Genomic DNA, 14798 nt, shown 5'->3' with positions numbered 1-14798 from the left:
TATAAATTTAACTAAGCAGATAATTAGTAGTAAAATGGCAGAGAAAATATACGTTGCTAGAATCTTTTTTAGAACCACTTTTATAGTTATTCACGAAACACTTTGATTTTTAAAATTTGCCCATTTCTACTTAATTATTAAATGAATAAATTATTTTCTAAAATGTTCACAAACCTGATTTTGGCATTAATATCAATATGAGTTTGTTTCACTGGAGAGCAGAGAGAGGTGTCTTGACTACTATCTGTATTAAGAGAAACTGAATCAGACATCCGAGATGGAGAAGAACAATTGCTGTTATTCTGATTGCTATTGTGTGTAACTTCATCTGATAAAGAATCTGCATCCTTTATATCATCTGAAACAAAGAATTTAAGACCAATGATAAATTCACTAAGAATTTGTATGAAATGTTTTTTGTTGATGACAAATGGCATTTATATTGTTCTGATTGCATATATGAAATAATAAATCATATGGTAAGAAGATGACAAGAGAACATCACTAAAAATTCAGTCTTTTTTTTTTAAATACTTATTTATTTGAAAGGCAGAGATATAGAGAGAAGAGAGAGATAGACTGAGAGAGATCTTCCACCCACTGGTTCACTTCCCAAATGGCTGCCAATGGCCAGGACTGGGCCAGGTCGAAGCCAGAAGCCAGGAGCTTCTTCCAGGTCTCCCATGTGGGTGCAGGGGCCCAAGCACTTGCGTCATCTTCCACTGCTTTCCCAGGCACATTAGCAGGGAGCTGCAAAGGAAGTGGAGCAGCTAGGACTTAAGTGCCCATGTGGGATGCTGACACTGCAAGTGGAGGCTTAACCTATGCCACAGCACCAGCACCGAAAATTCAGTTTTAACACAAAGATAACAGAATTTTAAAACAGAAATGCCACTTTTTTTTTTTTTTTTGACAGGCAGAGTGGACAGTGAGAGAGAGACAGACAGAGAGAAAGGTCTTCCTTTGCTGTTGGTTCACCCTCCAATGGCCGGCGCACCGCGCTGATCCGAAGGCAGGAGCCAGGTGCTTCTCCTGGTCTCCCATGGGGTGCAGGGCCCAAGCACTTGGGTCATCCTCCACTGCCTTCCCAGGCCACAGCAGAGAGCTGGCCTGGAAGAGGGGCAACCAGGACAGTATCCGGCACCCCGACCAGGACTAGAACCCAGTGTGCCGGCGCCGCAAGGCGGAGGATTAGCCTAGTGAGCCGCGGTGCCGGCCGAATTTTTAAAAATTTAACTATTAATGCTACCTAGATTTTTAACTAGTGATATGCTGTTTTCTAAGAACATCAAATTTAGTGAATATGCCTTCTATCAATTCACAAGTTGAAAAACTCATCACAAAAATAGTTACAGTTTAACAACTTATCTGGATAAGAAATCATTTCATACATGAGTGGATTTTTAAAAATCTGGTAACAGAAATGAACAATGCAACCAATCTACTACAACCACCAACTGAAAAACCAAGGAATTTTCAAGGTCAGCTCTCTCATTTCTTTATGTTTTTAAAGCATTTCATAATGTGAGATGGTTGTATTAGAATTATATAAGCAAAAACAGACAGTGGTCATATTCTATTTTGGACAGTTGATGTAAAAAGTAGTTACTTAAAGCAGTGAGAAAAGGTTGTTTTCACTCAAGTCTAGCCAAACCATGGAAATAGTATAAGCAGACACATCCATTAAGGGTATATGAGTTAAAGATATTTTTACTGTTCTCAGATCTCAGACGCACAGCTTAACTAGTCTTATAACATCAACTTCAAGGTATTTGGGTCTTGGATTATTAATTTTAAGAAATATGGTTAAACTGGATGTTTGTTAAGTTCTTTCCTGGACATATTCTACTTCCTCTTCTTCATCACAGGGTTATCTAGAAAATAACATGCAAAATATTTAGCATGGTATCTAAGTAAGTAGTAAGGAAAACACTCAATGCAGGGCTGGTGCTATGGCACAGCAGATTAAAGCCCTGGCCTGAAGCGCTGGCATCCCATATGGGCGCAGGTTCTAGTCCCGCCTGCTCCTCTTCTGATCCAGCTCTCTGCTATGGCCTTGGGATGGCAATGAAAGATGGCCCAGGTCCTTGGGCCCCTGCACCCACGTGGGGGATCCAGAGGAAGCTCTTGGCTCCTGGCTTTGGATCAGCGCAGCTCCAGCCGTTGCAGCCATCTGGGGAGTGAACCAGCGGATGGAAGACCTGTATTTCTCTATCTCTACCTCTCTCTGTAACTCTTTCAAATGAATAAAACTTTAAAAAAATACTCAATGCATACTAGGTATCCTATCATAATTATGAACACAAGCCATCCAAGGGCCAATTTGACATCAACACTGATGTCATAATGGCTAAAGGCTGGATAAGCATTTGATAGTAATGAAGAGATAACCGGGCTTTGGTGGAGTAGGATAAGGGAAGTAAGGACATCCTTCAAAAATCATCTCATGTGTGAGATTCTGTTGCATGAAAAAATAGCTGGTGGGATAGTTAAAAAAATGTTCTGGAATAATTAAAGAGTAAAATAACAATGAACATCCACCATACATCAGGTACTGTACTGGATCTGAATAGTTTACATAATCGTCAATTTGATATAAAATCTTTCATTAGCCTCACTGTATGTCAAATTACATATATTCTCATACATATGGATGAAATTAAGTAACTCAAGGATCATGTGGTAGATAAATTATATAAATGGAATCACTTGTGAAATTTAGGTTTCTCTGACTGTGAGGTCCGTGTCCCCATAAGTAAATTTGTTTGAGGGGAGAGAAAAGATTAAGGGGACTTGTCATCATGACACAGCAGGTTGGTTAAGTTACTGCCTGCAATGCCAGCATTCCATATCAGAGCACAGGAACGAGTCTCAGCCGCTCTGCTTCAGCTTCAGCTTCTTGCTTTTGTGCCTGGGAAAGCAGTGAAAGATGTTCCAAGTGCTTGGGTCCCTGCCACCCACAAGAAAGACCAGATGGAGGATCCAGACTTTGGTCTCGCCCAGCCCTGGCTACCATAACCATTAGGGGAGTGAACAAGCAAAAGATCCGTCTTGTCTGTCTGTACGTCTCTCTGCCTTTCAAATAAATATAGTAACTCTTCAAAAAATATTTTTAAAAAATATTTCTTTAAAGGTAAAGCTGCTGCCTGTGATGCTGGCATCCCATATGGTGCCAGTATGTGTCCCAGCTGCTCCACTTCTGAAACAGGTCCCTGCTAATGGCCTGGGAAAGCAGCAGAAGATGGCCCAAGCCCCACCCACATGGGAGACTCAGATGAAGCTCCTGGATTTTTTTTTTTAAGATTTATTTATTTGAAAGGAAGAGTGAGGGAGAGGCAGAGGCAGACACAGAAAGAGAGGTCTTCCATCTGCTGGTTCAGTCCCTAGATGACCACAATGGCCAGAGCTGATCTGATTCGAAGGGAGAAGCCAGGAGCTTCCTCTGGGTTTCCCACGCGGATGGAAGGGCCCAAGGACTAGGGCCATCTTCTACTGCTTTCCCAGGCCATGGCAGAGAGCTGGATCGGAAGTAGAGCAGCCAGGACTCGAACCGGTGCCCACATGGGATGCTGGCGTTTCAGCTGACAGCTTTATCTGCTACACCACAGCGCCGACCTCAGAAACTCCTGGCTTCTGCATGGCTCAGTCCTGGCCTTTGGGGCTACTTGGGGAGTGAACCAGCAGATGGTTTTTCTCTGGCTCTAATCTTTAAAAAATACCCAAAAAACAAAAAGCACTTGTTTTAAAAGTATGTTTTAAACAACATGACATTCAATGAATCTGCCCGTATCTCCCACTTCCCCCTCCATTTATAAATTTTCCTTTAGATCTTTTCTGTTCTTTACTGCTGTCCTTCAATAGCTAACCTTTTTTGTTATTACTAAGTGCTACAACTTTTGGCTGGTTAATAGAGGTTTCAATTAATGGTGGTCTCATCTCTGCCATTTTCATCTCCTCATCAGAAGAAAGGTCTTCAGATTCCTAGTTCAAAGAAAGAAGGGGGAAACACAAGAATTAAATTTTGGTTTCTTTAAATGAGTATTACATCATAAGAACTTCAAAGGGAAAACAAAGAATATTAAATATTAACATATATGAAAACTTGTCATGATAACTGTGACTAAAATTAGCATATGATGCAATTTTTTCAAGACATGGCAATAAAACTATGGCCATCATTTTTTTGTTTTTGTTTTTTTTTTTAGAGCCTGGGCTCTTTTTTTTTTTTTAATTTATTTGACAGGTAGAGATATAGATAGAGAGACAGAGAGAAAGGTCTTCCTTCTGTTGGTTCACTCCCCAAATGGCCGCTGCGGCCGGCGCTGTGCCGATCCGAAACCAGGAGCCAGGTGCTTCTTCCTGGTCTCCCATAAAGGTGCAGGTGCCCAAGCACTTGGGCCATCCTCCACTGCTATCCCAGGCCACAGCAGGGAGCTGGACTGGAAGAGGAGCAACTGGGACAGAACCAGTGCCCCAAACAGGACTAGAACCCAGGGTGCCGGCGCCACAGGCGGAGGATTTGCCAAGTGAGCTGTGGCGCCAGCTGATGCAAACTAGTTTTTTTTATTTTTATTTTTTATTTATTTTTTATTTTTGACAGGCAGAGTGGACAGTGAGAGACAGAGAGTCAGAGAGAAAGGTCTTCCTTTGCCGTTGGTTCACCCTCCAATGGCCGCCGCGGCCAGCGCGCTGCGGCCGGCGCACCGCACTGATCCGATGGCAGGAGCCAGGAGCCAGGTGCTTTTTCCTGGTCTCCCATGGGGTGCAGGGCCCAAGCACCTGGGCCATCCTCCACTGCACTCCCTGGCCACAGCAGAGAGCTGGCCTGGAAGAGGGGCAACCGGGACAGAATCTGGCGCCCTGACCGGGACTAGAACCCGGTGTGCCGGCGCCACTAGGCAGAGGATTAGCCTAGTGAGCCGCGGCGCCGGCCCGCAAACTAGTTTTTAAAAATAAAAATGCTATGGGAAAATTTAATTAATTTATTTAAATTTATTTGAAAGTCAGAGAAAGAGAGAGTAAGCTTTAATATACTGGTTCAGGCCCCAAATGCCCACAACATCCAGGCTATATCAACTGAAGCTAGGAGCCAGGAACTTAATCTGGGTCTTTCACGTGGCTGGGAGGCATCCAAGTACTTGAACCATCACCTGCAGTCTTCCATGTACACATCAAATTGTACCAAACTATGGCAATTATTAACAATATGATAATGTACCTATGGGATAATTTTCTTACGTAGGCCTTAATTCAAGTGTATTAATCATGACCATATTCCTTGTACTGTCAAGGGCATGACAAACAGAAAAGAATAAAAGCCAATTCCTATCTTTAAAAAACTAAGTTTATGGGGCCGGCGCCGCGGTTCACTTGGTTAATCCTCCACCTGTGGTGCCGGCATCCCATATGGGCGCTGGGTTCTAGTCCCGGATGCTCCTCTTCCAGTCCAGCTCTCTGCTGTGGCCCGCGAAGGCAGTGGAAGATGGCCCAAGTGCTTGGGTGCCTGCACCCGCGTTGGAGACCAGGAAGAAGCACCTGGCTCCTGGCTTCAAATCGGCGTAGCTCCAGCCATGGCGGCCATTTGGGGGGTGAACCAACAGAAGGAAGACCTTTCTCTCTCTCTCTCTCACTGTCTAACTCTATCTGTCAAATAAAAAAAAATTATTAAAAAAAAAAACAACTTGGTTTAGTCAGGGTGTTTCAACAAAGCCACTCCCTAATTCTCAAATGTATTCTCTTAAGGATCACTGGATTTCAAGGACTCATAGGGACTGAGGTGGTCAGGTATTAAAATAAACTAATTTCAGTTTCTACCCAATTTGAAGACAGATTTTTAAAATAATTTTCTATGATCTTGTCTCTAATATTTGGTAACTGGTCCAGATTAGCTATCACTGAATGCTATCAGTACGAAATAGCTTGTTAGTAGTAGAAGCAATTATATATATATACACACACACACACATATGTATATACGCGCTACATATGAAATAAACTCATCTGCAGGCTAAATCATTCCATGTGAATATGATGAAAATAAAAGTCCTTAAGAAAAGGTTCCCGGTATATATTAAATGTATGAAGTTGTATTCCTTAAACAAACAAAAAACAAAGATGCCCTGTCACCTAGTTGTTTAAAAGAAATGTTAAACAGATCTAAAGGAAGACATAAACTATGATACAATAGTAATTTGGGTCTTCAACACTCCACTTTCATCAATGGATAGATCAACCAGACAGAAAATCAACAAAGAAATAACAGAGCCAACAGAAACGATGGATCAAATGGACCTAACTGCTATATACAGAACTTTTCATCCCACAATTGCAGAATACACATTTTTCTCATCAGTGCATGGAACTTTCTCTAGGATAGACCATACAGTATATAGGCATAAAGCAAGTCTCAGCGAATTAAAAAAAATGAAATCATACCATCAATCTTCTCAGATCACAATGGATTGAAGCTGGAAATCAACAACTCAATAATCTCTAGAACATATACGAACACATGGATACTAAACAACATGTTCCTGAATGAATAGTGGGTCATAGAAAAAAATCAAAAGAGAAATCAAAAAAATTTCCAGAAATGAAGGAAGATGACAATATATCATATCAAAACTTGTGGGCTACAGCAAAAGAAGTTTTAGGAGGGAAGTTTATAGCAATTGGTGCCTACATCAAGAAATTGGAAAAGTACCAAATAAATGAGCTTTCAGTGCATCTCAAGGACCTAGAAAAACAACAAACTAAACCCAAAATTAGTTTGGAGAAAAGAAATAATTAAAATTAGAGAAAAACTAAACAAAATTGAAACCAAAAAATAATACAAAACATCAGTGCAATGAAGAGTTTGTTTTTTGAATAAAATTGACACATCAATGGCCCAACTAACCTAAATAAATAAATAGAGAAGACACAAATCAATAAAACTGGAGATGAAAAAGGAAATGTAACAACAGATACCACTGAACTAAAAATAATCATCAGGAATTACTACAAATAGTTGTATTCCCACAAATTGGGAAACCTAGAAGAAATGGATAGATTCCTGGACACATAAATCAACCAAAATTGGGTCACAAAGACACAGAATACCTAAACAGACCAATAAACAAGATGGAGACTGAATCAGTAATAAAAACCCTTCCAACAAAGAAAACCCCAGGTCCTGACGTCTTCACTGCTGAATTTTGACAGACATTGAAAGAAGAACTAATTACCATTCTCAAAGCTACTCAAACAATTAAAAGGGAGAGAATCCTCCCAAACTCCTTCTATGCAGCCTGCACCACCTTAATTCCTAAGCCAGAAAAAGATATGAGAAAGAAAACTATAGACCAGGTTCACTGATGAATATAGACGCAAAAATCATCAACAAAATACTAGCCAATCAAATCCAATAACACATCAGAAAGATCATCCACCTGGATCAAGTGGGATTTATCCCTGGTATGCAGGGATGGTTCAACATTCACAAATCCATAAATATGATACAACACATTAACAATCTGAAGAACAAAGACTATATGATTATTTCAATAGATGCAAAGAAAGTATTTGATAAAATACAACACCCTTTCCTGATGAAAACCTTAAGCAAACTGAGTATAGAAGGAACATTTCTCAACATAATCAAGGCAACCTATGACAAACCCACAAGCAGCATCTTATTGAATGGGGAAAAACTGGAGGCATTCTCACTAAGATCTGGAACCAGACAAGGATGCCCACTCTCACCACTGCTATTCAATATAGTCCTGGAAGTTTTAGCCAGAGCCATTAGGTAAGAAAAAGAAATCAAAGGGATATAAATTGGAAAGGAGGAAGTCAAACTATCCCTATTTGCAGATGACAACATTCTATATATAGGGGATCCAAAGACTCCACTAAGAGACTACTGGAACTCTAAAAGTAGCAGGATATAAAATCAACACCTTTGTATACACCTACAATGCCATGGCTGAGAAAGAACTTCTAGGATCAATCCCATTCACAACAGCTACAAAAAAATGTAAATATCCTGGAATAAATTTAAGCAAGGATTTCAAAGATCTCTATGATGGATATTACAAAACATTAAAGAAAGAAATAGAAAAAGACATAAAAAAAGTGGAAAAACCTTCCACAATCATGGATTAGAAGAATCAATATTATCAAAATGTCCATACTACCGAAAGCAATCTCTAGATTCAATTTGATCCCAATCAAAATACCAAAAACATTCTCCTCAGATCTAGAAAAAATGATGCTAAAATTCATTTGGAAACACAAGAGACCTCAAATAGCTAAAGCAATCTTACAAAACAAAAACAAAGCTGGAGGCAACAAAACACCAGATCTCAATGCATACTACAGGGCAGTTATAATCAAAATAGCTTGGTACGGCATATCTGTTTGATGTGTAGACTAATGGAACAGAACTGAAATTCAAGAAATCAATCCACGCATCTACAACCACCTTATCTTTGACAAAGGAGCAAAAATCAACTCCTGGAGCAAATAGTACTGGGAAAACTGGATCTCCACGTGCAGAAGTATGAAGCAAGAACCACACCTTACACCTTACACAAAAATTCACTCAAAATGGATCAGTGACCTAAATCTATGACCCGAAACCATCAAATTATTAGGGAACATTGGGGGAAACCCTACAAGACACTGGCATAGGAAAGACTTCTTGGTAAAGACCCCAGGGGGCTGGCACTGTGGTACAGTGGGTAAAGCTGCCGCCTGCAGGGCCGGCACCCCAAATGGACACCAGTTCAAGTCTCAGCTGCTCCACTTCTGATCCACCTCTCTGCTATGGTCTAGGAAAGCAGTAGAAGATGGACCAAGTCCATAAATAAATTTAGCAGTATATGGAGATAAAATAAAATGGCACAACCACTTGGGAAAAATGTTTGGCAGTTCCTCAGTTAAACATAGTTATTGAATGATCTAATAATTCTTCTATAGCCAAGAAAAACAAAAGCAATATCCACACAAAAACCTGTACACAAAACAGAGTACTTCAAAGTTTGTGGAAAAAAGGAATTAATAGGTAAAGTTTATTCTGGAGCAAAAGATTTAAGTCCATGCCTTCAAAAAGTTCCACTTTCCACAAACTTTGAAATATTCTGATATTCAAGACAGTCTTGTTTACTACCAACAAAAAAGTGGAAATAACCCAAATGTATACCAATGAAGAACAGATGAACAACACAGTATATATGTACAACAGAGTATTATTCAGCCATAAAAATGACTGCAAAATTGATATATGCTACAGGATGGATAACCTAGACAGTATCTTGCTAAGTGAAAGAACTTGTCATAAAGACAACACATGATTCACTTCATGCAAAATGTCAACAATAGGCAACTTTATAGAGGCACATAATGTAAATTTTTGGGAAGTGACAGTTAAGGACTATGGGATTTCTCTCTGGGATGTTAAAATGTTCTAAAATGACTATAATGATGGCTATACAACTTTGTAAAGAAAATAAAAGACACAAACTGTATGCTTTAAATGAGTGAATCGTATAGTATGTGAGAGATATCTCAATAAAATTGTCTTTAAAGAAAGTTAGAGGAAAGACCACCTCAAAAAAAAAAAAAAAAAGTCAGATATTTAGCAAAATACACCCTTCACATTCAGTGATAAATGCTTAAATAAGTCAAAGAATTGAGTATAATTACAGTAGCAGCCTTTTCATTTTTAGGTTACAGAAATAAGAGTAAATATAATTATGTATTTTACAGTACATATATCCTCCATAATATAATTGACATAGTAAACACATGAGCACCAAAGGTATAAAAGTGAGAAGTTTAAAGCAATGTGAAGAATATTCTAGTAAATATCAATAATGAACTTATTAACATTATTTTCCATAGTCAGTATCAAGCTTCTATCTTTAGCTAGCAAACAAATATTAACTTGCGAAGTCTTACGACTGCTCCAGAATGATTATAAAATCATACCTCAAAAACATCATCATGGTTAACAATGTGCTTCACATTCTCAGAGGCTTTCATATGTGCAGTCACTGATAAACTCCCAGGACTGATCTCAGTTTCAGGTTCACTGATCTTCAAAATAGAATTTCCTATCATATACTTTTCTCTTTCATCAACTTTGCTTTTTATTGCAGCAGTACTTTCTGAAGTCTAAGTGAAAGAAAATATTAATTCTTATATCTGTTTTTGTATTAAAGTTTAGATAAAAATTTGCAAGTAACGTGTCAACTTTCAGGAAACTTTAAACTTAGAAACTTGTTATCACTCACAGATAAAAATACCCATTTGGGGAACAGGTGGCCTCTGAAGATTCATGTGCCACATTATAATTGATAATTCAGCTAAGGCTACTCTTCCCCTTAAAAGTTGCAAGGCTGCCTTAGACAAATCAGTCACTTAACTTGGCAAGCTCCACACTGATGGTCAGAATTGTTTTCTGCTCATTGTGGGATATACAGTAACTGTAATGATCTGATAAAATCTTATTCAAATGTCTGTTTTAACAATTACCTTTGAAATCAGAATTGGATAGATTGGATCAGTATTACTGGAGGGCACAAATAATATTTTCCCAATAATCATTTCCCAGGCATACTCTTTGTTCAGGCAATGATTTTCTTGCTTTTAAATATTTACTTTATTTATTTGAAAGGAACAGTTACAGGGAGAGAAAGACACAGAGCTCTTCCTGGCTGCAATGGCCAGGGTTGGACCACGCTGAAGCCAGAAGCCTGGACTCTATATGGTTCTCCCACTCTGGTGGCAGTATCCCAAATACTCAAGCCATATTCCACTGCCTTCCCAGGTGCATTAGCAAGGAGCTGGATTGGAAGAGGAGCAGCTGGGACTCGGACTGGTACTCATCTGGGATGCTGACACTGCAGGCAACAGCTTAATCTGGTGCACCATGAGGCCATCCCCTAGGCAATGGTTTTTTTGAGAGACTACGTTGACTCTATCCTGCCAAACTGAAGATTGTACAGCCATGGAATGATAATAATAGCAATTAGGGAGTTCATTATCACCATAGCTTTGCAGTTCAGGTAGTTGATAACAAAACCACAAACTTAGAAGTACATTTAGCATATACAGAAAGGATCAATTTATCATTTAGAAGTTAAAATTTTTAATGAGTTGGATATAGGCTTTGTCAATCCCTTTGAATTGAGTTTTCTAACCTTTTCACCCATATCTTTGTTTACAACTTGCTGATCTTCATGTGGTTTTAAATCTCTTCCAGAGTCTTCATTGGTCTCTTCATCTTTTAATCTATGTACAATGGTTTGAACAGTTTTGACCATATTCTTAAGCTCATCTGGGTATGGTGTTGGATATCTCTTTAAATTTCCTTCCTAGAGGAATTAAATAAGTGAAACATAAAGTATAAATATTTCTAATGTCAATCTCAAAAAATTTTATAATCCATCTGAACTACACCAAATACCTAGCTCACAACTCTGAGGACAGATGACAGGTTTTAAAAGTATTTTAGACTTTAAAAAATGTGGTTTTAGCACAAAATAGTTAAAGACTTAACTACAAATTTTAATGTTTTGAAATCTTTTTCCAACAGACTTAAATATTTTCTATTTGGAGACACAGTGGGGATACTGACAAAATTGTGTCACTTGGGTTTGAAACAGATATGCTTTCTACCATCTAGACATTTATCCAAATGTAAAATTCACACATACACTTAAGTCTCCTGTGCCAGGAACAGAACTCTGCCAAGGTCAGCCTAACTGTCATTTTCTGGGATTCAGCTAGGTACATAAGTGGCAAATAATTACATCCTTAAGTAAACTGTAAATATGTACTTTCTACTAAAATCATTGTGACACATGTTCTCAATCCCATAAGGAATCGAAATATCTGTAACAAAAAGTTATTAATTTCCGGGATTTATGTAATTAAATCTTAAAGGAAAGGGGGAAAATCACTATAAATTTAGGGAACAAGGAAGAAAACTCAACTCGAGTTTTAAAAGCCACTAATTAGAGACGAAGTTCTGGTTAATTTCCCTAGCCTAAAGAAGAGTCTGGTTTTCTCTTAAATTAACTTTACCAGAAATTCAGCTTTTAATAACATCATTTTATATTGTGCTCAAATGTTTTCACATGTGAAATATTTTGGATTAGTAAGTTCCCTGAGGACAAGGAATGAATTTAGTAGTTTTTCTTAAGACCCAAGTAGCACAGTAGAGGTGTATAGCACCAATTTAAATATTAGCAGGTCTGTTTAAATCTGAAGGAGCAGACTCACCCTTGGAGGTGCTTCCCTTTCATCTTTGTCTTCATCACATTCAAATGCCACTTGAGCTCGCTGTTTCCTCTGTTCCTCCCACAATGAAGGATTAAAACTTTCATTATCTGATATGAACATAACTGGAGAAAAGAAAAACCAAAAAACTACATATTACTGTAATTATAGAAAACCACTATTTAGTAATAATTTTCTTTATGTGTTATGTTCTTCAGAGCAAGTCTAAGTTAAGGCTGGCAAGGATAGCAGCAATAAAACCCTAAGGTAACTATCAGACTGTGATTCTAAGGTTTCTTTACAAAGTAAATCACATTATCTTTTCTCTCTCTGCAGCTGATGTGTCTCTTGTTTTTATACCAGAAGGGGCCCTGAAGAGAGTCTATCAATTAAAACACTAGACAGACAGTTCTGTGAACTACCCTGCAAGGTAACATGGTAATACTGTATATAAGATATAATTTTGTTCAAATTTGCATTTTTGTAACTTCTAATTCCAGTAGTTTATTATGTGTATAGGGGCATGGGAAAGTTTGATAACATTAAGATATTTTGATAAAAAGGATTACCTCAATGGTATGCCATCTTTGCATTAAACATTATATACAAGGTAGATCACTAAAAATGTTAGGACTTAAAAAATCCTTTCAACTATTTTACACTCTACAGAAACTGTAATACAAGAGAAAAATCACAACTCTTTTATCCATTAAAAAAATGACTATCACTACTTAAGAAGAAATTAAAAGCAGCCGGCGCTACGGCTCACTTGGCTAATCCTCCACCTGCAGCGCCGGCACCCGGGGTTCTAGTCCCAGCTGGGGCGCCAGATTCTGTCCCGGTTGCTCTTCTTCCAGGCCAGCTCTCTGCTGTGGCCTGGGAGGGCAGTGGAGGATGGCCCAAGTGCTTGGGCCCTGCACCCCATGGGAGACCAGGAGGAAGCACCTGGCTCCTGACTTCAGATCGGCTCAGTGCGCCGGCCACTGAGGGGTGAACCAACAGAAAAGGAAGACCTTTCTCTCTGTCTCTAACTCTGCCTGAAAAAAAAAAAAAAGATTAAAAGCACCAAAATTATTAGCTAATAAGAAAACTGAAATTCCTGGAATACCCATACATGGTCAATTTGAATGTTTATATGAAACTAGCATAATGCTAAAAACTTTAAATTATCATTTATATTAAGCCCTTGTTGAAGGCTTCTATCCTTTTAAAATCTCATGTCTATACTAAGTATGCCATGAAAACAAATACTATTCATGAGAACAGAACTTTCTGATTTATCCTATTCTCTGTATTCATTATTCAGCTCACAAATATTTTCTACTTGTTTGGTTGCATTGCTTAACATTTAGTCACCAAATCAGAATTTCTGTTGTTATTCAAAACAAATGTGGGCTATGGTTCAAACTCCCGTTGATACACTTTTGTGGTATCCTTAATGAGGGAAAGAGACCCAAGTAGTATCCAACAAAGACTATTTCTGGGATTCATATAAATCTCTCTCCTACTTACGGCAGTAATTCCAATCACTAGACTCACCCAGAGATCACTAAGAGTGTTGGATTATAGTGACAGAATTTTGCACACTATGCAGAACCACAAGGTACTCACAAGCAACCTCACTCCTGTCAACTTCTATCCTACTCCCTTCTGACCATTAATCCCACGCCTTCAACGACAGGTGGTTGTTATTATTAAGGTGATTATTCATAGGTAATAATGCTCTGTCCCTATATGATTGGTAATCCAATCATATCCTTTCATTAAGGACTCAAGTATTTGGCTACAGATTTTCTCTCCAGACCTGCCAATATCCTGAAAGATGTGATGACCCCATCACCAACACTGTGATTTTATAGTTCCTTGATGTTCTCAATCCCAGTATCCATCCAGGTGACTAATGATCATTAAGATCACGGCTTTCATGAAACTTTTCCACTTCCCTAGCACACCTGCCCCTGCAAATCACTCACTTCTTTATTACTAATGCCAAATTTTCAGTTCCTTAACCACCTTTCTTTTTCTCCCTATTAAACCCACTCCAGGCTTTACTTCCTTCTCTATTAGGCTAATTTCAGTACACATTGCTCTTCACCACTTGCCTCAAATGTCCTTTCCCCAGCCTCCAGAGGCAAATCACACTTCACTGTGAAAAGAAATGTAATAAAAACCTTCAGACTGACATTCCCCTAATATCTTGTGTTCCCAGTTATACATATATTGTTACATGGATGTGTAGATAATAATTTATTAGATACTTGAAGGTAATGGCTTTTAAGTATTAGCTGTACCACACTGCCTATTACATAAGAGGGTTAATAAAAATGAACTAAATGTGAACAAAGTGTTTAATGCTCTCTAATTGGTATAAAACCCAAACCCAAGAATATACTGCCTAACATATCTATTTCTTAGAGGGAAGGAAAAACTTTTCATGCAACTGAAAAGAAATTCACTGATCTTATCACACAACTGCAGTCTCCGATTCAGTATTTTAATGGCATTGTTGAATGCACTGCTTAAAACATCCA

At 38.5% G+C, this 14798-nt stretch overlaps 1 protein-coding gene across 50 annotated transcripts in view; it reads right to left on the bottom strand.

Annotated features, from left to right (window-relative positions):
* ERBIN (erbb2 interacting protein) overlaps positions 1–14798 on the bottom strand; it is a 134638-nt gene that overhangs the window by 20071 nt on the left and 99769 nt on the right. For 38 of the 50 annotated variants that reach the window (XR_011382068.1, XR_011382069.1, XR_011382070.1 and 35 more), the window contains 5 exons: positions 12271–12392; positions 11187–11360; positions 9973–10158; positions 3867–3981; positions 175–358 (listed from right to left, as the gene is read on the bottom strand). Coding sequence is in view for 46 of the 50 variants with exons in the window: in XM_051853683.2 (XP_051709643.2) it covers positions 175–358; positions 3867–3981; positions 9973–10158; positions 11187–11360; positions 12271–12392 (781 nt within the window). In the remaining 4 variants the exon portion in view is untranslated. The remainder of the gene's footprint in view (positions 1–174; positions 359–3866; positions 3982–9972; positions 10159–11186; positions 11361–12270; positions 12393–14798) is intronic. The other 12 variants (XR_011382071.1, XM_070056780.1, XM_070056787.1 and 9 more) reach the window with 1 other exon arrangement.

Source organism: Oryctolagus cuniculus, chromosome 14, assembly GCF_964237555.1.
Source record: "Oryctolagus cuniculus chromosome 14, mOryCun1.1, whole genome shotgun sequence".
Classification (NCBI taxonomy): domain Eukaryota; kingdom Metazoa; phylum Chordata; class Mammalia; order Lagomorpha; family Leporidae; genus Oryctolagus; species Oryctolagus cuniculus.
Note: the sequence above shows the minus strand (reverse complement) of the source record. Positions and strands in the feature narration are given on the sequence as shown.